This window comes from Meleagris gallopavo, chromosome 2, assembly GCF_905368555.1.
Source record: "Meleagris gallopavo chromosome 2, MGAL_WU_HG_1.1, whole genome shotgun sequence".
In the NCBI taxonomy this organism is placed as follows: Eukaryota; Metazoa; Chordata; class Aves; order Galliformes; family Phasianidae; genus Meleagris; species Meleagris gallopavo.
In genome coordinates, this window is record NC_139405.1 from 17,470,029 (window position 1) to 17,489,621 (window position 19,593).

The window sequence follows — 19,593 nt, forward strand, 5'->3', positions numbered from 1 at the left end:
CTCCCGTGAGATGGGCCTGGGTGTGGTTTGGTATTTGTCTTCTGTGCCACTTTCCCTCATCTCTGTGCTGGTGTGCAGATGAGTTGATATCGTGTGACTTAACATAGAAGAATAACAAAACTAGATGCTCATTCCCCTTATGTCCCCTTAGCTGCCTGTGGGGAAACCCTGTACACCCTTTCAATAAAGAGGGGGAAAAATGTGGGGCAGCAGCAGAGATTCGTGTGACACTAAGGAGAATGTGAGAACAAGGAGGAGTTGATGTCTTTGAAAAAATTTGTTAATCCACTGTGCTCAGAGCTTTCTCTGTCACCTTCTCTGGAAACAAGGTTGCTGCCAGGGATCATGTTCTAGTGGCAGGAGGGAACTGCAGCGCTGCAGTCAGCAGTGGAAGATGAGCATGGCACTGGTTTTTGCATGACAGTCTTGAGTATTACTTTCATGTCTTATGGGAAATCACAAGTTTCTTTACATGTAGGACTTGTACCTGGAGGAAAAAAAAACAACCTGTTGATCTCAAGTCCTTAGTGGAATTTCCTGTTCATACTATTGAATGCCATACTGTGTTTTCAAAGCCAAAAATTTTTTTTTGCATTGTACTTTTAATATGTTGACTCCTAGTGCACTGGAATATTCTGCTTTGGCTCTGAATTCTGTGGTCAGGGTTTGGTTTTCTTCTGAATTAACTCCTCATCCTGTGTACAAAACTCGTGAGGTGTTTTCATGAAGCAAAAAGCAGATCTTTCCTTGCCTCGTTTATGTTGAAGCAAGGAACTTCCTAAGGGAATCCAAATCTCTTGGTCCACGTGCCCAGTGTGTTGTCCTCCTGATATTCCATCTCCTGTTCTGGAATTTTTAATATTCAAACTGAACATGACAGCTTCACAAAAACACAATTCACTTCAGCTCTTCCCTCACCTTCCATGTTGTTTTGTTCATGTTTGTGATGCCTCTGCTTTCTTTTTTTAAGAATATATTCACTAAGGGTCAAGAAAAGCAAAATGATGAAACGGCAGCTGCTTTTAAAGAGTTAGCTTGCTTTGTTCTGATATCTCCCCTGTTGCTCACCAGGTTCTGTGCTGTGGGCAGCTGACTGATACCAGAAACTTACACAAGACTTGGATTTGCATTTGGAGCACTGTAGGCATGTTTGCAGTGCTACACAGGTGTCAACACTAAGCAGGTGTATACTTTACCCTCAGACTAGTCCCTGCAGAACTAGTGTTGGTGTGCTTTATGCTACTTTGAATTTGGAGTCCTTTGGGGCTTTCCATAGTTGATCTTATCTGTGATGGTAAATGGAAAGTTCCACTCAGTCCTGTCTTGTTGCATTTAGAGTGATGTGAGGTGGTACGTTTGCAGTGGGCTATCTTTTTTCTTCAGTTAAGAGTGTTTGGGTAAAGCGAGCAGTAGGGACATCGTGTTCTGTCCTTATCTAAATGCAAGTTAAACTGTTGGGGCTTTCTCTCCTCATTGTGAAAGCAGTGATGTGTGCTGCCTCTGCTGTTGTGCATTAACTTGGAAGTGAAGTTCTTGCATGTATATAAATATTCTGGGTTATTTTGTCTGCAGCTGGCATATCTCTAGGAAAGGAGGAGGGAGGTTTTAGTTCTCCTAACAGGAAAGGTTCAAACTGTGGACGAGGTTAGTTAACACAAAGAGCTCAATGCTGAAGGAATGAGGAGTGAGACAAGTGTTGTCCTCAGAATGCCAGGCTGAGGGCAGTGTGTGCAAGCACAGTGCATCTGCACGTGCAGCTGATGCTGTACCAGGCAACTGGGAGAAGCACTGCATGTTCTTCACAAGAGAGAAAATTGGACAAAAATCTAATGTGATGTTAAACTGTTTTCAAGATGCATCACTAAAGTCAATCAGCTTAAGTACAGGGTTGCCACATAATACAGTCAATTTCAGGTTCTGGTACCTTAGAAGTGTTTTCTCCTTCACTCTTTCTGAGTATCTCTTCATGTTAATTCCCACCTAGGCTTGTGGGTAACAGCAGTACCTCTGTAAAATGCTCTTGTCCTGGAATGACTTGTACACGTGGTTAGCTGCTGCCTCCTCAGTTTGGTTCTAAATTATTACTTACTTACCCCTGTTCAATCTCAAACCAGACTCAAATTGATACCAATTGGAAACTGTTCATCTTCTGTTTTGCAAATGGAGAGGTTATCCCATTCTGTGTGTAACAACCGTAAGTTACGCTTCCATGCTCGTATTTCTTGGGGAATGATTTCTCAGTTAATTTAACTAAGCTGTAGGGATTAGATTTGTGAGTGCTCCTTGGGACATGAGAAATATCCAGGGGGGAGTGTTCAGCCATGTGACGTGTGAAATACCAAAGGGGCAGGCTGGAAGGTTTCTCTCCAGCCAAATAGTAAACTTCAGAGAAAAAGGGAGCGGGAATGTAAGCAAACCTGAGCGAGTGAGTGTTGAGCTCTGTGGCTGGCAATTAATAAAGCAGAGAGAATGAATGAACCGGAGGTCCAAGATTTCCATACATCTGACCTCAGGAAGCTTACACTGAAGAAAGTGAATGTTTGGCCAGGCACTGGAAGGAGAAGCGGTGGCTCTAAAGCTTCCTTTTCTTGCCCACATGTCTTTCTCTGTCTCTCCTTGTTCTGCTGGGTAGGCAGTCTTCTGGGGCATCCTCAGTGTCTGGATTATGGGCCACCTTTCCAGCCTCCTTTTCACCTGGAGTTCTGCTCTGCCTATGAAAACTTTGGCTGCTGTGACCGGGAGAGAGACAATAGTATTGCAGCAAAATACCATGAGATCCTGGATTATATTGATCCTCGGGGGCATAAGCTGTGTGGAACATATATCAAAGATATTCTCTGTCAGGTAGGGTTGAAAATCTGTAGCTTTGTCCTATGCTTTGGGTCAGTTGTAGTTCTGATAGTCTGTCATGGCTGTCTTGCTGGGAGAAGAGGTGCGGGAGCAGAGGAGAAGTAGGTGGACAGAATAATGGCATCAAATCTTCAGCATGCATTTAGCAAAGTGCTTTGGCAAGATATAGTGACATCTGATAGCAATAATGGTTTATGAAAGCATTGCCCGATTCAGGTGATGATGGGAATCCTGCTGCTCTGCTAGTTTTCCTGTAGCAAAGGGGAGAGTTATAGATCAATATTTTATTATCTGCTTGCAGTTAGTGGGTTCCGGATTACAAACTCTACAGGATGAAATGATGCAAGGATTATCAGGCAAATCACTTAGATCCCTGGATCACAAGAAGGAGACATCTTAATAATGATCCTGCTGAGAATGGTTCAAATGTAGTGGTGGTTAGAAGTACAGCAGTTTATTAGGAAGTGGTTTCATGCAGCTGCAGCAAAATCCTGAGTCTTCAGCTGCTGTGTTTCTATTGGTGCTGTCTGCATGATGTCCACCTGCCTCACAGAAGCAGGCATTGTGTGGTGACAAAAGACCATAGGCACTGCTCCGTTCTCCCTGAGCTCTCCTTCTCTGTCCCCCTAATTAAAGAACAGATCTGAGCTCCTTTTTAACAGCTCTTAGTCATGCAGAGCAGTGCTTACTGCATGCCAGAACACCGAGCAGCCAAAAGCCACACTTCTTACTAAGAACATATAAAACTATTCTAGTTAAAATTTCCTTTGCCCTAAAACTGTCTGAGCACCAAAACGTTACCATCCTTTTGGATGCTGGCAAGGTGCTGGCATCTGCATGGGGGATGAGAACTCTTTCAGCGTTAGGGCTGAGTAGAGTAACAGCAGGGTTCTGTTTGTCGCTTTACAGTCAGTAAACCAGCAAGCAGTGCATTGCAGGTACTGGCAGGATGGCCGGTGTTGGTGTTACAAATGTTTTCTGCATGATCCAAGTAGAAAAGAAACACTGTAAAAACGTGGCTATTTCCTCTTCAGATTTAGGTGGTTCATTCTGTAGGGCATAATTTCAATTTGGATTTCTTATAAACGTATTTTGTAGCAACAGTCCTTTTCCTCAACTGATACATATACTTATGTAATAAGTTATGGCTTTCTTTATTTTTCTAGAATTCAGTTGCTCATTATTTGATGGGGAGGAACTTGGGTTTCTTATATCTTGCTGTTCCTGTAAAGTTTGTTCCTGTTTGTGTTGTCACAACCATGTTGACACAGCCAATGTTATTTGGCTGTTGAAACAGTGGAAAAGCAAAGATCTACAAAGTGATTTCACTTAAGTGATGTCGTTTTGCTGGATCAAATTGTTACTGATCTCATCTGAAAGGGATGGAAAGTAGCCTTTATTCTATCACCTCCACAGCATCACAATAATTAGTAGTTGCTGCAGCAATCTCAGTGGTCCTGCAGAACCCAGGCACCGTGCCACAGAGTGCATTTTACCTCTGCAATGAGCTGTGTTTCTTTGCAGACAGAAGAGGATTCAATGAGGACGTGCTCAGGATCACGGATTTCCTGCTGTAACTCTAAACTAAGTTTGTTTCTCTTGATAACTGACTTGGGGAGGTTTTCAAGCAGGCTATAAAGCCCTCTGTCTTTGCTGGTAGAGCTGCTTCATTTTGTGTAGTTCTGCTAGCTAAGCATGCTGTAAGCATTGGTAGCTTTGGAGTCTGACACTCAGCTGTGTAGTTTGAGGATTTAGCCCAAAAATGGAAAACGAAACTCTGAAAACAGCCTGTAAAGTTCTTAAGATGGTGTTGTTCGAGTTGAAGGCTGTGAAATCTTCCTGGATGCAAACCCTGCTCCATGTGGTAGAATAGCTGTTTGGCTGCTGGCTGAAGGGATGTTTCTCTGCTCAGGAAGCTGCTGAAGGAGAGGCTGGAAAAAGCAAAACCAAAGAATAAACCAAAGGCAAAATAAGCCTTTTTAAAGCTGATTGAAAGCAATGAATATGAATTAGGAAAACATTGCATGGGATAGGAAGTACAGACAATCATCGTACTTCTAAAGGAGTTTTAAATCTCAGGCCTCGTTTTATTGTTGAATGCACACTCTTTTTGCAGGCAAGCTATTAGAAAATAACAGAATTATTAATATTATCTCAGCAGCTTCTGCTGATTCTGCTCTGTAGTGTAGCTGGATTAATTCTATTGTTTCATACACACTTGAGCAAGATGAAGGCAGACTCACAGTAACTACTGTAAGGCCACCTAATCCTTGGACTTTCTGCAGAGCCTAAGGGATGTTGAATTTTGTTTAAGCAGATTTATTTAATGTAGCAGTAAAAATACTAGTGTAGTAATTCTCCTTTCTTGAGCTTGTCTGTGTAGCTACCTTCAGGTGTAGGGTTTGGAGTACAAGCATCATGTGGAGCAGCTGAGGGAAGTGGGGCTGTTCAGTCTGGAGAAGAGGAGGATCAGGGAGACCTTATTGCTCTCTACAGCTCCTGAAAGAAGGTTGTGGTGAGGTGGTGGTCAGCCTCTCCTCCTGGTTAACATTGACAGGATGAGAGGTAGTGGCTTTAAGTTGTGCAGGGGAGGTACAGGTTGGATATTACAAAAAAAAAATCTCAGTATGAGAGGTGAGGCACTGGCACAGGCTGCTCAGGGAGGTGGTAATCATCCCTGGCAGCGTTCAAGAACCCCTAGCCAAGGGACTTAGTGGTCTTTCCTACTTGAATGATTCTATAATTTTAACATATCTGATCCATAAAAGCTCTGGATAGATTATTTCAGGCTGCTGGCATGAAAACCAGTAAAATAATCTCTCTGTAGCTCCTTTGCTTTTAAATTAAATTAAAAATAAATTTTAAATTTATATTAGTTTTTTACTGACTAATATAAATTGGTGAGATTTTAATAAATGTTTTATGGAAGTTCTGGCCACAATTTTTTTTGCAAGATGATGAATTTGGATATAGTAACAAATTCAAGTCTACTGCTTGATTATTTTTTTTTTTAGTACTGCACATGCTAAAATCTAATGACAGATGAAGGGAATTTCAGATGCACAATATTTGAAAAACATTTCCTGCATTTCTTTTTTTGCTGAAGATTGCATATAGAGTCAGTGGTAGCTACATGGAGCCAATGAATTGCTACATGAATTGCACAGGATGAGATTCGTTTTCTTAGAATAGTTCTAAATCTCAACCGCAGTTGGCTTTTATGCGTGTGAGAATGTAATTGAAGTTGTGCAGCATCAGACTAATTTAGCCCAGTGTCCTGTTCAAAAGTAGCCAAAAGGAGGAGCATGTAAAAGGAGGGTGAATGCACAGAATGTGCTCCCAGCTTCCAGTTGTTTTCAGCTCAGGCACTTCTGAAATTACAAGTGATTTTCTTGGCACTCAATCATCAGTGGTTTTCTCTTGCATTCGGTTATCCAGTCTTGCTGTGAGCCAGTGTACATCTCTAGTAACTGCAATTTTCTCTGGCAAAGAAAGTATTTTGCTTCCTTTTCTAACTTGTCTCCTGCTAATCTTGTGCTCCCTCATTTTTCTTCTGGAGTAGAGGTTGAACAAGTAATCCTCATTCATCATTTCAGTATCATGTGACTTTTACAGACCTTTGTCATGCTGTCATCCTGCACATCTCTTCAATACTGCTCACTGACAGCTTACTGAGCTGTTCTGTGCCTCTTTCCTTGTGACTTTTTTCTTGTGGGAGAGCAGAGCAAAAGATCCCTACAGCAAGGTAGCAAACATAACCTTTTAACAGACAGAGAATAAAATGCCTAGCTTAGAATCTAGCAGAGGAAGCAAAGGGAGATTTCTAATAGCAGAGATCAGAGTAGATTGATAGAAAAGTCTCCTAAATCTATAGAAGCCTCTAGCAATGGAGGATTCCACAGCATAAATAGATGTCCTTCTTCTGGGAGTAATTTAGGTGTAGCTGAAGGTGCTTTGCTGAAGGAAACTGCTACTTGAGCTCCAAGTTCCTTTTAGCTGTATATTGACTTTCTGCTATTCCAAAGATGACTCGTGCTCCTCTACCTTATTAATTTTTCATTTAACTGCTTTGCTTCTACAAAGAGGAGCCTTGGTTTTTCCTGGATGTGTGCACAGCTGCATTCTTTTACTTTCTAGGAATGTTCTCCATATGCTGCACATCTCTATGATGCTGAAAACCCAAGGACACCTCTCAGAAACCTTCCAGGACTTTGTTTCGACTATTGCTCTGAGTTTCATTTCAATTGCCGCTCTGCCATCAGCTTGCTCACTAGTGATAAGCACATTCAAGAATGCTGTGAGACCAATAAGACTCGCTTCTGCAACCTCCTTCGCCTGCATGACGAGGACTACTGCTTCCCCAACGTGCTGAGGAACACAGCCCTCAACCGCAACCTGGGCTCAGTGGTGGAGGACCGCAGAGGCTGCCTCCAGCTCTGCCTTACTGAGGTTGCCAATGGCCTGAGGAACCCGGTCCTCATGCTGCATGCCAACGACCGGACCCACCGTATGTTTGTAGCTGAGCAGGTGGGGGTCATCTGGGTCTACCTACCTGATGGCAGCCGGCTGGAGGAGCCATTTCTGGATATTAAAAGTATCGTGCTGGCAACGCCGTGGATAGGGGATGAGAGGGGCTTTCTGGGGATGGCTTTCCACCCCAACTACAAGAACAACGGGAAATTTTATATCTATTACTCGTATATGGATAAGAAGCAAGTGGAAAAGATCAGAATCAGTGAACTGAAGGTTTTGGCCTCTGATGCCAACAAAGCAGATCCACACTCAGAAAGGTAAAGTTTATGTTGAATGTCACTGTGTGCCATGGTAAGAAATAGTTTTCTCTTCTCCTGTCTTTCCCCCTTGCAGAACCTGCACTGTTCCCATGTCGAGTGGGTCTGTTAAAAAGCTACTAGGGCAAGTTGGATGAAGTCTGCACAGAAAACTAAAAAGGCATGAAAACAACCCAGTATCCAGACTTTTGAATCATCTTCTCTTTCTGTCTTTCTGTATTCTTGCCTTTTTAAAGAGCAGTAATAACTTCAAACCTTGAAGCTTATAAAGCACAACTTTCTTTGAAAGTTTTTGTGCTTTGGGAGAACAGGGATGTTTCAGTACTGTACTGTACATTCATTTGATCTGATGTTTCCCCACCCCCTGCCAAAGCTAGTCTCGGTGATAGAGAAGAACTTGTTAATAGCAGACTTATTTTCTTTCAAGTTTTGCAGTCACCATATGAGACTCCAAAGATGGTGCTGAAGCCTTCAGAACCACCAGCTGTTTTTCGTATAAGAAAGCAGAACCCAGCTTCCACAATTAGAGTTCACAGGGCGACAACTCTTTGCTCTAGGTGAATGCATTGTGTATTTCTGCTTGTGTTAGCAAGTGAGCTGTGATGCTGCTCTGCCGATGGTGCTGGATGAGCACTGCAGCTAGCACTAGAGATATTAAGGCAGTGCAGGTTAAAGCTGTAGTACATGGAACAGGAGTGTGCTGCGTGGCTTGTGGTTATTGTTCATCAAGGGATGCCATAAAGTGCATTGCTACAAGGCATGCAGCCAGCTCTAAACTGCAGGCTCACAGGAACTGGGGTGTAGCTCAGCCCTTGCACTGTATCTGAGGTGTCTGCACAGCTAGGAAATTTTGCTTGCTTTTATAGTAGGGATGCACTACTTCTGTGGCCTGCCTTGAATGGTCTGTTCCTTCCAGTAACTACATCTGGATTTCATTTATTTTGTTTTCTTTTAGGAATCTTTTGGAACTTGAAGAACCAGCTGCAAATCATAATGGTGGGCAACTGCTCTTTGGTGTGGATGGCTATCTGTATCTATTCATAGGGGATGGAGGAAAAGCTGGAGACCCTTTTGGGAAATTTGGGAATGCTCAGAACAAGTAAGTAGGAGTGCAGGCAAAAACATTGAGCTCATCTACCAAGTCGCAGAGCTTGGAAATGAGACAGTGTGGAAGAATAAAGTAATGGTGCTTCTGGGAAGTGCTTGTTCATAATTTCAAAACTTAGTTAAAATTTTGTGTTTTGGAAGTGGAGGGGACCCAATTCACTGAGAAGAGTGGAAGAGTTTTCTGTGATTTAGTTGCAAAACATACCAGCTGCTGTTTTACTACTTCTGAACAGATAATTTTTCCTTGGGGAAGGAGGGAGGGAACTGTCCGTGTCTCCTCTTGTTTCTCACACTCATGCTTGTGAATGTCTTTCTGTTGATCTCTTTAGGAGTGTTTTGCTGGGGAAAGTCTTGAGGATTGATGTGGATGGAAGAAGTCCTGATGGCAAGCCTTATCGCATCCCTCCCGATAACCCTTTTGTGTCTGATCTCAAGGCTCGCCCTGAAGTTTATGCTTATGGAGTCAGGAATATGTGGCGCTGTGCAGTTGACCGGGGGGATCCTGTCACAAAAAAGGGAAGAGGGAGGATATTCTGTGGGGATGTTGGACAGAACAGGTTTGAGGAAGTCGACATAATTGTTAAAGGAGGAAACTATGGCTGGAGAGCAAAAGAAGGATTTGAATGCTATGACACAAAGCTTTGCCATAATTCCTCCTTGGGTAAGGAAGAAGCTTCTCGTAGAAGCTTACTTTATTTTTATACTACTTGTATTTAGTTGACTATAGTATTACTTTTCCATGTAGCTGAACAATCCAGTTGTGTGTTAAATGGAGATTGTTTACTTAAAAGCAGAAATCTCTTCTCCCAAACCCTTGTGCTGATATGAAATGCTGACCACCTTCAGGAAGGGAATTCCTTGTCCTACACTGAAGGTGGAACTTAAGGTCAAAGCCTGTGGCTTTTCCAGACTGCTTTCCTGGGGAACCCAACAGATAGGGTTTACATACAAAACTGATGCTCTGTTTCCTTCAGAGCTTTCTTCAGAAGCTCTGAGCCATGGCTATGGAAAAGGCAGGGCAACCAGGCTGATGCTGGGACCATGAAACACATCTTACAGAAGAGCCAGTGTATCCCAGTGAGTAGAGTGCTGCAGCAGAACACATACTCTGTGCTCTGGATCTGAATGTGGGTGTGACCAGACAAACTCGACTCACTTGGCTTCCTTCAAAAAAGAGTGGATACTGGTGGTCTTTGCAGAGCATGGTAGTATGACTGGGTATTATGTCATATAATGTTCCTTCAGTTCTTGGAGGAAAACATCTGGTCTCAAGCTGGTATGGATGTTTCTGAAACATCTGCATGAGCAAACTTGCATTTGCAAGTATAAGAGTATTTGTCATCAACATTTCTCTTATGCTTGTACTCATGGCTCTTAAAATAAACTAACAAAAATTTTAACTTTTTAACAATGGCCAAAGTCTTAATTGACAACACACCTACTTTAGATTTTGCCTTTAATTTTTAGTTAGCTACATTTGTCATCTGTATCCTCATTAAGATCAAAGATGAAATATAGTCCTGTCTTCACCTTTTCCCCCAGGCTGCGTAATTCTGTAGGATCTGATTCTGGGCTTGAAGAAGTGTTGAATTCAGTGTTAATGTTGCCAGAAACAAAGCATTTATCTTCAGAAATCTTACAACAAATTGTTTGTAGGTTGTATATTCATGCATGTTCTGTTCTGAGAATGGCAGCAAGCCTATGAAGATGCTGAGCTCACTTGCAGTTGTTTGATTCTATCCTCTTCTGTAGAAGTACGGGAACTCATAAAGGCAATCTGCTGGGTGTTGCAGTGACAGGTCTCTAAGATATTACTGCCTGCAGATTGCTGCCTTTCTGCAGAGAGCTCTCTAAAGCTCCTGGGTTGGTTCTGTCCTGGAGTAAATGACTGAATCCCCATTGAAGTTTAACTATGCCATTTATTCAACTCTTCCACTCCTTCACGTCACTTTGTGCCCATCAATATTACTGAACAACTGCTTTTTGATTCTCTCTGGATATAAATTTTCTGTTTTCATGTTTCTGTGTTTAACAGATGATATTCTTCCAATATTTGCTTATGGCCGCAATGTGGGGAAGTCTGTCACTGGAGGTTATGTATACAGAGGATGTGAATCACCCAACCTGAATGGCCTCTATATCTTCGGTGATTTCATGAATGGGTGAGATGAGTCATTTTCTCTGCATCTCCCGTTCTGCATACGTATGCATCTTAACAGTGTAGCAGAGACCTTTTGAGCTGGAGTAAATGAGAACCCAATATGCTTGTGTATTAGATGAAGGGCTGTAACCATTGTAACATCTTGGTGAGATTCTAAACTTCTTCCAAGTTAAGTCCTTAAGATGAGTTTGCTTTTGTTCTGGCTTTTTTTTTTTTCTGAAAGAGATGATCAAAACTAGTCAACAGTTGGGGTCTTAGCTGACACTTCAATGTCAGTGATGCATGATTTTGGCAGGAACAAATCTTGATAACCAAAATATAAAAGTTTTATTTTTCATCTAGTCGACTTATGGCTTTACGGGAAGATGAGAAGACAAATAGGTGGAAGAAGCAAGATATCTGCATTGGTAGCACAAAAGCTTGTGCTTTCCCTGGGATGATCAGATCTTATAATAAATTCATCATCTCATTTGCTGAGGATGAAGCAGGTAGAGTATCTTGCCAGTCCTACCTTTATTGGAAATGGTACTGTCAGTTTTGTGCTCCGGGGCAAACACTGAGCTTATGCTGCTTCTCACAAATCTTGCTAAAGAGTAAGCACTACATGACAGGTTTGTAGCAATTTCAGTGTGGCAAGTAGGGGGCTCAGAGATGTCTTGTGCCCTGTGAGGCTGTTGCAGGCTGGCTTCATGAAGCTCGGGAATCCGATCCTCAAGTGAACTTCACTTGGAGTACTCCAGGTTCCCTACAGAGTTTGAACTGCTGTTGATTTCATGATGCACCCTCTTTTTTGTTATTTTATTAATGAAAAGGCTGCATCAAGACAGTTTGTTCCTTCATTGTGACAGTTCATTTAGAATGTAGTGTCCAGTTCCATGCTAACCAGTTCAAAAATGACAGGGATCTCCTAGAAGGAGTCCAGTGGAGGGCCGCAAAGATGATAAAGGGCCTGGAGTTTCTCCCCTATGAGGATAGGCTGAGTGAATAGGGTCTGTTTAGGCTGGGGAAAAGAAGACTGAGAGGGGATCTGATAAATGTTTATAAATCTCTAATGAGAGTTGGGAGGCAAATAGATGAGGCCAGGCTCTTCTCCATAATACGTAGTGATAGGGCAAAGAATAATGCCCTAAAACTTGAACATAAGAAGTTCAATACTAACATGTGGGAGAACATCTTTATGGTAACGGTTATGGAGCACTGGAATAGGCTGCCCAGATAGGTTGTGGAGTCTCCTTCTATGGCAATATTCAAGGCCCTTCTAGACACCTATTTTTGTGACCTATTGTAGCGTACCTGCTTTGGCAGAGAATTGGACTCTATCTCTTGAAGTCCTTTTCAACCCCTGTGATTCCATGATTCATTCTTGTTTGAGTTCTTATAGTTTATCTGAATCTCTTTCTCTTATTAAATTCCTCCATGTATTCAAAGCAACAGCACTTCACACTAAGATTATAGACCAAGATTTTACTGGCAATGAAAACAGATGCTAGTTTCAAAGTTCAGTGGAAATGTCTCAGTGCATAGAGTTATTGTGGTCATGGTGACTAGACTTCCACAGAGATAAAATGCACACTTTGTTTACTTCTGCTTAGTCTCCTGACAAAGGTCTATGCAATGTAAAAAGCAAGAGCAAATTTATGGGATACTCAGATATGCTTTAGAGAGAGATTTCATGATTTAGTAGAAAAGAGCTTTGCTTGTCAGAAAAAGATCCTAGGCCATTTGTCTGGCATGTTTGTCAGATTTAGGCTTTATCATGAGGTATGTACAATTTTTAATTGTTCTAACTACATGTGGGGTGAGTGGATGTTAAATGTCTCTTCTACTTGTTGCTGTTCAGAAACTAATATGGTGCTGTAATTTGGAATGCTACAATAATTTTTTCTCTTTCACAAGTTGCTATAATTTGCCTGAATATTATTTTAGTGGGTGCTGAAGGAAAGACATCAAGAGCAGTTGCTCTCCTTGGCAGCCATACAGTAATAAGAAGCTTCTGCCTTATGTGGATAGCCAGTCTAGACCCTTTACATGCTTTTTTTTTTTGGTACCTCTGAGAGATGGATGAATATTTTTGTAGTTTTCCTCTCTAATTTCTAGCTTTTGCATGTTTCTTTGGTAAAAACAATTTTAAAAAGCACATCTTTATACATAGGAAAGTAACCAGGTGGAGGCCCTGCTCATGCTCTGTGTTTGTTGAGGGCTGCTCTTCTTATGTGAAACTCTGCTGCAACCAGGAGATCGCTTGTTGGCTCCAGAAGTCAGCCTACAATATGGCAGGGTGAAGTAAGATGCGACTGTGGGAGCAACCAAAGGGGTTTTCTTTCTGACCATGTTAACTAGTGAAGAGACAGAAAACAGGGAAAACTGGAACTGGGTTTCAGTTTGGACACTTGAATCTGAAACTGCTTTTCTTCGCTTCCATTTAGGTGAGCTGTATTTTATGTCCACTTCTTATCCCAGTGCCTATGCGCCACATGGATCTCTTTACAAATTTGTTGATCCTGCAAGGTTAGTAACTAAAGATGTTTTTAATGTCAAATTCTTCTGTAATCACCACACATTCTTTAACTATCATGCGAAACAGAATTCAAAGTACTTCTGAAGCATAATCTCACTACCTTCTACCTCCAGACCTTGAATTCTGTTGACCCACTGTACATCTGGTGCAACTTTTCGGTTTCAATGAACTTGTTCCTCACTTATCATATGTGTACCCAAAAATGGACCAAGTCTGATAACTTTAAAATCTGGGACAGTGAGGATAAAAATCGAATCTCCTTGTTTGCGCCTTTAAAGTATAACACAGTGATATCTAAATGCATGTTCTTCAGGGTTATGAGAGGGGAACATTTTGTTTACACTTCAACCAGAGATCTTGTAAATTAAAGAAAATTGATTTGATTACAGCAAGGAGACTTTTCTTTTTTGATTTTACTTTGTGCTGGCATCATGTTCCTTTCTATAATGAAAGGGAAGTCAGAAAATGATAAGCCATAAAGTAGTAAATCACAGTAAAAGGCTGATATGTGGAAACACGAAAGCAAATAGTTATGGGCAAGTCTCTTGGCCCATCTCATAAATTCAAACCTAGCCTAAGCTGTGAAGGGTTGAATGTATTTCCATTTACTAGCAAATTAAAGGTGCAAATCAATTGTCTTACCAAGCATCTTACCAGGGCTTGTTTTCTCTAACTCAAATCTGCCTGGCACAGTTCATCTGTGAGAGGAAAGAAGATACTGCCAACCCTCATAGCACCCAATTTCTGTATATGAAGGACTTTTATCTTGCGTGGTCATAACAGTGTTGAGTGCTGCTAAAGCAATCTAAATGGAAAACAGATGAACACTCTCCTGATGCCAAGGCTCTTTACATGTTGAGGCTGATGCAGTTTAACAAGCTCAGCTATGAACATTCCCTAAAACATTTAACAGTGACGTTTTGCTGATTATTACATAACTGAAAAGTACAGGTAGTCCGATTCTTTGATGTCTTACTGCTCTTTTTAACTTGACACTTGACCAGACACAGGACTGCATGGATGTCTGTCCCTAATTTTATGCAAGGAAATCAACTTACGGAGTCAACCTCATGTGCCCTTAAGAACTACAACACGGAAGGCAGATAGTTTTGAATCTTGTTTAATTTTCCATGTGAAAATCCTCCTCTCCACATGAACTGGAGAAATATTAAAGCTGATGTGGCAAAGAGGAAAACAGGTTGCAAGATCATCCCTTGCAGGTTAAGCACCCAGTTCTCCCTGAAATCAGCAGGGATTAGTCGTCTAATGGAAAAATCCCAAAAATATGTACTAGCATTTACAGAGTCTGGAAATGATGGCAGATATTTGTGATGTACTTTGAGTTTTAGTATTAAATAAAAATAAAAATGCAATCCCAGGTTTAGCTACAATTCCTCTTAACAAAGAGAAGTGAAACCTGGCAGTTCATGCAGCGTTCAAACAGTTGGAGTGTGAACCAGAGTTTTCCAAGCAAAATGTTTTTGCACATTATGTAAGTATCCCTGCAGAAGTCTATTTTTGTGAGTATACTTATGCAACTTTTTCCAAACTTTTGGGTTAAAAAAAAATATAATATTGTGAGCAACCATAAACACTGACCACTTTAAATATGCTCCACTTCTTCTTGCATTCATTATAATATGAAAATTATAAGTCCTCTCCTTTCCCTGCTGTAAGAGGGGAAGTGTGGCCTTCTGCTTCCCTGCAGGAGCCTCTCCAGGAGGCTTCCTGCCCAGAAATTGTTGTGCAGTAATGCACTGCATTAGGATGGCTCCATGGGAGCAGCAAGCCCCCTGCCAGGAGCGTGATGCTTTCACTGCTCTGAAAGGCTTGCTGGAAACAAGCCAGCTCTGTCCAGTGCTTTTGGAGCTTCATATCCATTGTTTCTAGGTGGATCTCTGGAATGTATTCTTGTATTTTCTGGCTTCCTTTAGCCTGGATGCAGAACTGCTCAGCTTTGCCCTTGCCTGTCAGGTTAAGTGCTTGGCAAGTTTGTCCGGGGTGTGCAAAGCTTGGCCCTGGAGTAGAATGCTGATATCTCCAGCTCCTGGGCTGCGCTTTGGCCTTCTGACCATACTCTCAGTGGAGATTTTCTTCCCATTCTTCTTCGCAATTTCATGTTTTTTTATAGGATTGTTCTGTTTGTACCCCACATGGCTGGCGTGCTTCTACCTGGAGTGGCACCAAACTCCCCAGTCAGGAGTGGAGGGGGAAGAGGTGCTAGAAGGTGCTTTAAAGTTGGGGTGGAGGGAGAAACAACAAAAGCCACCACCAAGCCTGCCCTAGTAGCTTGTCTTTTTTTTTCTTTTTAATTGAAGTGGTGTGGGGAAAGCACTCAATTGGCTGTTGCCCATGTCTGAAGGAGAGTGCTGATCACAAGAAAATGCTGTGCCTGAGGTCATGCTCTGTTGTGCTCTGTGCTTAAAAGCACACCAAATTGGAAGAGCATGTTCTTATTTGTCATTCAGCCCTTCTCTTGGTGGAGATCAGAAAATATAGGTAAATGTAGGTCTATTGCTCTGTGTAGTCCCTTCGGTTATGTCCAAAGCAACACCCTTTGAATGTCGCACCAAATTCTGTGGGACTGGCTGTAGCTCCTTATGCTGTGCTGTCAGTGGGCAAAAAGAGCTCTGTAACTAGTGATCAGCAGCCCTACTCATGGCAGGGGGCTGGGACTAGGTGATCTTATAAACTTTTGGACAGTTTCTCAGGTATCTGTGCATCTTTGTTTGTTTGTTTTTTTTTTTTCCCAAGGCGAGCTCCACCAGGGAAATGTAAATACAAGCCCGTAACAGTGAAAATAAAGAGCAAACGGATAGCATTTGTTCCACGTGCAAGTAAGTTGGGCTTTAATTTTACCAAGAAACAAAGCTGTCAACAGCTTTGTATATGATTGATGTAGCTAGTGAAGTTAAAAGCCAAAGTGCTAAGCAGGACCTATCTTGAAGTCAGGTAATCACATGTACTGTGTGCTTCTGTTGACTGATAGACCTTGGTATTTGAATTTTCCAAAGCAACAGTGCTCACAGGCGTCACAGGAGAATTGATGGTTCTGCCTAGGCATTGGATTTGGTCTGGGAAGTTCTGAGTGCCTGTCCTTGCTTTGTGAAAAGCTCCTCAGGTCAAATAACATCATTCTTCCTCCATGAATCTAGGGGAGTCATCTTTCCTTTCTTCTTCTTCTTCTTTTTTTTTCTTTTTTTTTTTTCCTGTTCTAAGTCCTAGTAGACCAGAGCAGAGGTTACATTGTGTTATTAAGTAGAAACAAGATTTAGCAAGCTGAAACTGCCTTATCTGGGATTTCTAGATACTGGTGTAATGAGAAAAATTCATACTCTTAAGTTGGTCAGAAAGAAGTGTGCAAGGCTTTCTTACGTTCCTTCAGGACTTATTTTCCTAAATAGACATTCATAATTTCTAAGATTAAACAGACTTTATTTTGCAAGAAACCCAAGAATCTTTTGATAGATGTCTATGCAGTCTGTTTATTCTTTTTAGAATGACAGATATTTTTCTAAGCTTCTAATAAGAGTTTGTATCAGTATTTTTCTAAATTAGCCTTCTGCCTTAAAATAGGGATAACAAAACATCTCAATTACTCTTCTCAGAGACTGTTCTTGATTTCCTTAATGAACCTTCACCAACCAAGCCTCCAAAAAGATCTTCCACCCCCCCTGGAGCTACCCCACCAGCTTCTTCTAAGAAATCAAAAAAGATGGCATCCTCCAAGATAAAAGCATCAACAGTGAAACCAGCTCTGTCCAATAAAAAGACACTGAAAACCGAGGCTGGTGGTGAACACCACAAGCCCAAGCAGAAACAGCAGAAGGTTGCAAGGGCCTCCAGAACAACACCAGCACCATCTTTGCCGAAAAGGAAGAGCTCCCAGCTAACTGAAGCCAAGAAGCTTCTCCCAAAGAAAGCTGCACAAGCTAAGGAAAAACTGGGAAGGAGGAGGAAGGAGAGTAGATGAAGCAGCAGCTTTTGAACCTCACAACCATCCCCCAAACAAGAAAGTTACATATAAGGTGGTGGAACAAATGTTCTGAATTGATTCTTTCCTTTGGTTGCTCATTGTTCCTCCTCCCTTTCTGTCAGTGTTAGCAGTTTCTATGTGTTCTATTAAACTTTAATGGCAATAAACCTTAACTGCACTTAACAATATTTTACTGAAGTTATTAAAAACGTGTGGGTTCCTGAGGGCTGGGGACGTGGGCTGGCACTGTTAGGAGTACCGTGAGATCAGCGCGCCTGGGGCCGCTGCGTTCTCGGCGGCTGTGGGCTGTAACAAACCGCCATTTTTTTTCCCCCCCAAAGCGGTTTATTTACTGGAGGAACGGGGCCGCGGCGTTGCCGAGGCTGTGCCCGTACCGCCTTCCCCAAGGGCGAGGTTGGAGCCGCAGCGCGTGGCACCATTTTGCAGTTCGGGCTTCAGCCGGCGCTGCTTCCCGCGTTGGGCTTCCTGCTGCTGCCACCTGCTGGCTGCAGCCCTGCCGCGAGGCCGGCTGCGAGCTGACACTGCAGCGCGGGGTGCTAGCAACCGGCCCTCAGGCCGAGCTGGGAGCGGGGCAGAGACGGCGACGCATTTTCCCTGCGGCCATGCGTGTTTTTTCCCAGTGGAGTGGGGAGGCGGGTTCGGAACGGAACTATTCGATTAGAAAGAGAAAGTTTTCTAAAAAAAAAAAAAAAGCCAAAAGCTTAGAAGGCCCCAGCGAGGATCGAACTCGCGACCCCTGGTTTACAAGACCAGTGCTCTAACCACTGAGCTATGGAGCCACCTATCAGTTCCAGCCCTGCCGATGCCTCCTGTGGCTGGGGATGTCGGGCGCCGCGCGCCCCCACGCGCGCCGTGCTTTGCGGCCCAGCTCCGCGTTCTGCTGCCTCCTCGCCGGCACCGCCGGCTCCGAGCAGCTGGAACCGTGTACACCAGAGGCAGAGAACGGCAGGCCACGCCTTGCCTCTTGCTTCTGGGATCTCGCGCGGCTCCGCTCTATCCCGCCCTGCAGATTCTCCGTAGCCGTTGCTCTTGGCGGGAAATGCTGACGGAAGGCGAGCACCGAAGTTCACTTATCGTCTGTGAGCAGCGGGTCGGCCTGGCCGGTTTATCAACAGGACAGCGAGTACAGTTGTATAAGCGTGGAATAAAGTAGCATTTACATGTGATAAAATATGCTGTTTCAGCAAGAAGGATTCTGTGACGAAGTGAAGCTTTACGGAAGGGTTTCTTCAGTGTTCTCTTGAGCCCACCAGAGTAACCTGCTATGGAGGGAGAGGTGATTCCAGGCTTTGTGAGGCAGGGCATGATGTAAGCTTCCCCACCAAAGACACCCCCAAACCCAACCACCACAAACAAAATCAGTGTAAACTGAGTGATTACAACCAGCTTGTTGTTGTAAGTGTCCTCAGGTTTGGTGAAATAACTGCTGCAGAACGATTTTTCTCGCAGATAAACCACAAGCAGGGGCTGGACTCAACAACAAGGAAGACGTGGTGTGGCCTCAGTTTCTCCATTTTTTACAGAGCAAGAAAACTTAAAACTGTGAAAGGTTGCCTCCTTTTCTCCGCAGAGAAGAGACAGTTGTCTTCATGTGACCAAAAGCAAAGCTCCTTGAAATAAGAATGGATAGAAAAAGCTGCCCTAAGGCAAATATAGACTGTTCATCCATTCCACAAATCATGAAATTGAGCTGTTTTAAATGTTATTACGTTTTTCCTACGCTATGAAGAACCTACTTTAGCCAGTTTAATAGAACTGAACAGTAGGGTGAGATGTACTCCGAAAACAGAATAGTATTGAAAGCTAGTTTTCTGTGGTGGTGTATCTACTTGTCACTGTTGTTTTTTAAGTGCGAAGTGCTGTAATAGTCCTGCTTCCAGGCTCCCTTTTCTGTCTTCCTAGAGCTCACTGGGAGATGGGGAACAAATGGGCCCATATGCTGGTCATTGTGTCCTTTTCAACGCAGACCATTCTATGAATCCTGCTTGACCAACCTGATGGCCTTTTAGATGGTGTCACTGCATCAATGGACAAGGGAAGAGTCACTGATGACATCTATTTTGACTTCAGTAAGGCCTTTGACACCACAACAAATTGGAAAGATACAGATGTGTGGACTGTTCAGTGTACAAAGAATTGGCTCTAGGACTGAGTCCAGAGAGTAATGGTT

General features: G+C 42.7%; 1 protein-coding gene and 1 non-coding gene across 3 annotated transcripts; one reads left to right on the forward strand and one right to left on the reverse strand.

Moving 5' to 3' along the window:
• Positions 1-713: 713 nt before the first annotated feature.
• Positions 714-17,588, forward strand: HHIPL2 (HHIP like 2). Of its 2 annotated transcripts, XR_002111702.2 has the most exons (10): positions 714-2,844; positions 6,988-7,640; positions 8,596-8,739; positions 9,077-9,408; positions 10,783-10,909; positions 11,251-11,396; positions 13,335-13,416; positions 14,806-14,918; positions 16,181-16,263; positions 17,035-17,049. XR_002111702.2 is itself a non-coding variant. In XM_010706679.4 (9 exons), the coding sequence occupies exons 1-9, from the start codon at positions 2,470-2,472 to the stop codon at positions 17,397-17,399; spliced, it is 2,307 nt and encodes a 768-aa protein (XP_010704981.2). In that variant the 5' UTR covers positions 1,022-2,469; the 3' UTR covers positions 17,400-17,588. The 2 variants fall into 2 exon arrangements, 1 of the variants encoding a protein (XP_010704981.2); XM_010706679.4 differs by lacking the exon at positions 14,806-14,918 and having other exon boundaries at positions 1,022-2,844; positions 17,035-17,588.
• A 541-nt stretch (positions 17,589-18,129) lies between these two features.
• TRNAT-UGU (transfer RNA threonine (anticodon UGU)) lies at positions 18,130-18,202 on the reverse strand. The gene has a single exon. It is a non-coding gene; the product is annotated as a tRNA-Thr (tRNA).
• Between the last annotated feature and the right edge of the window lie 1,391 nt (positions 18,203-19,593).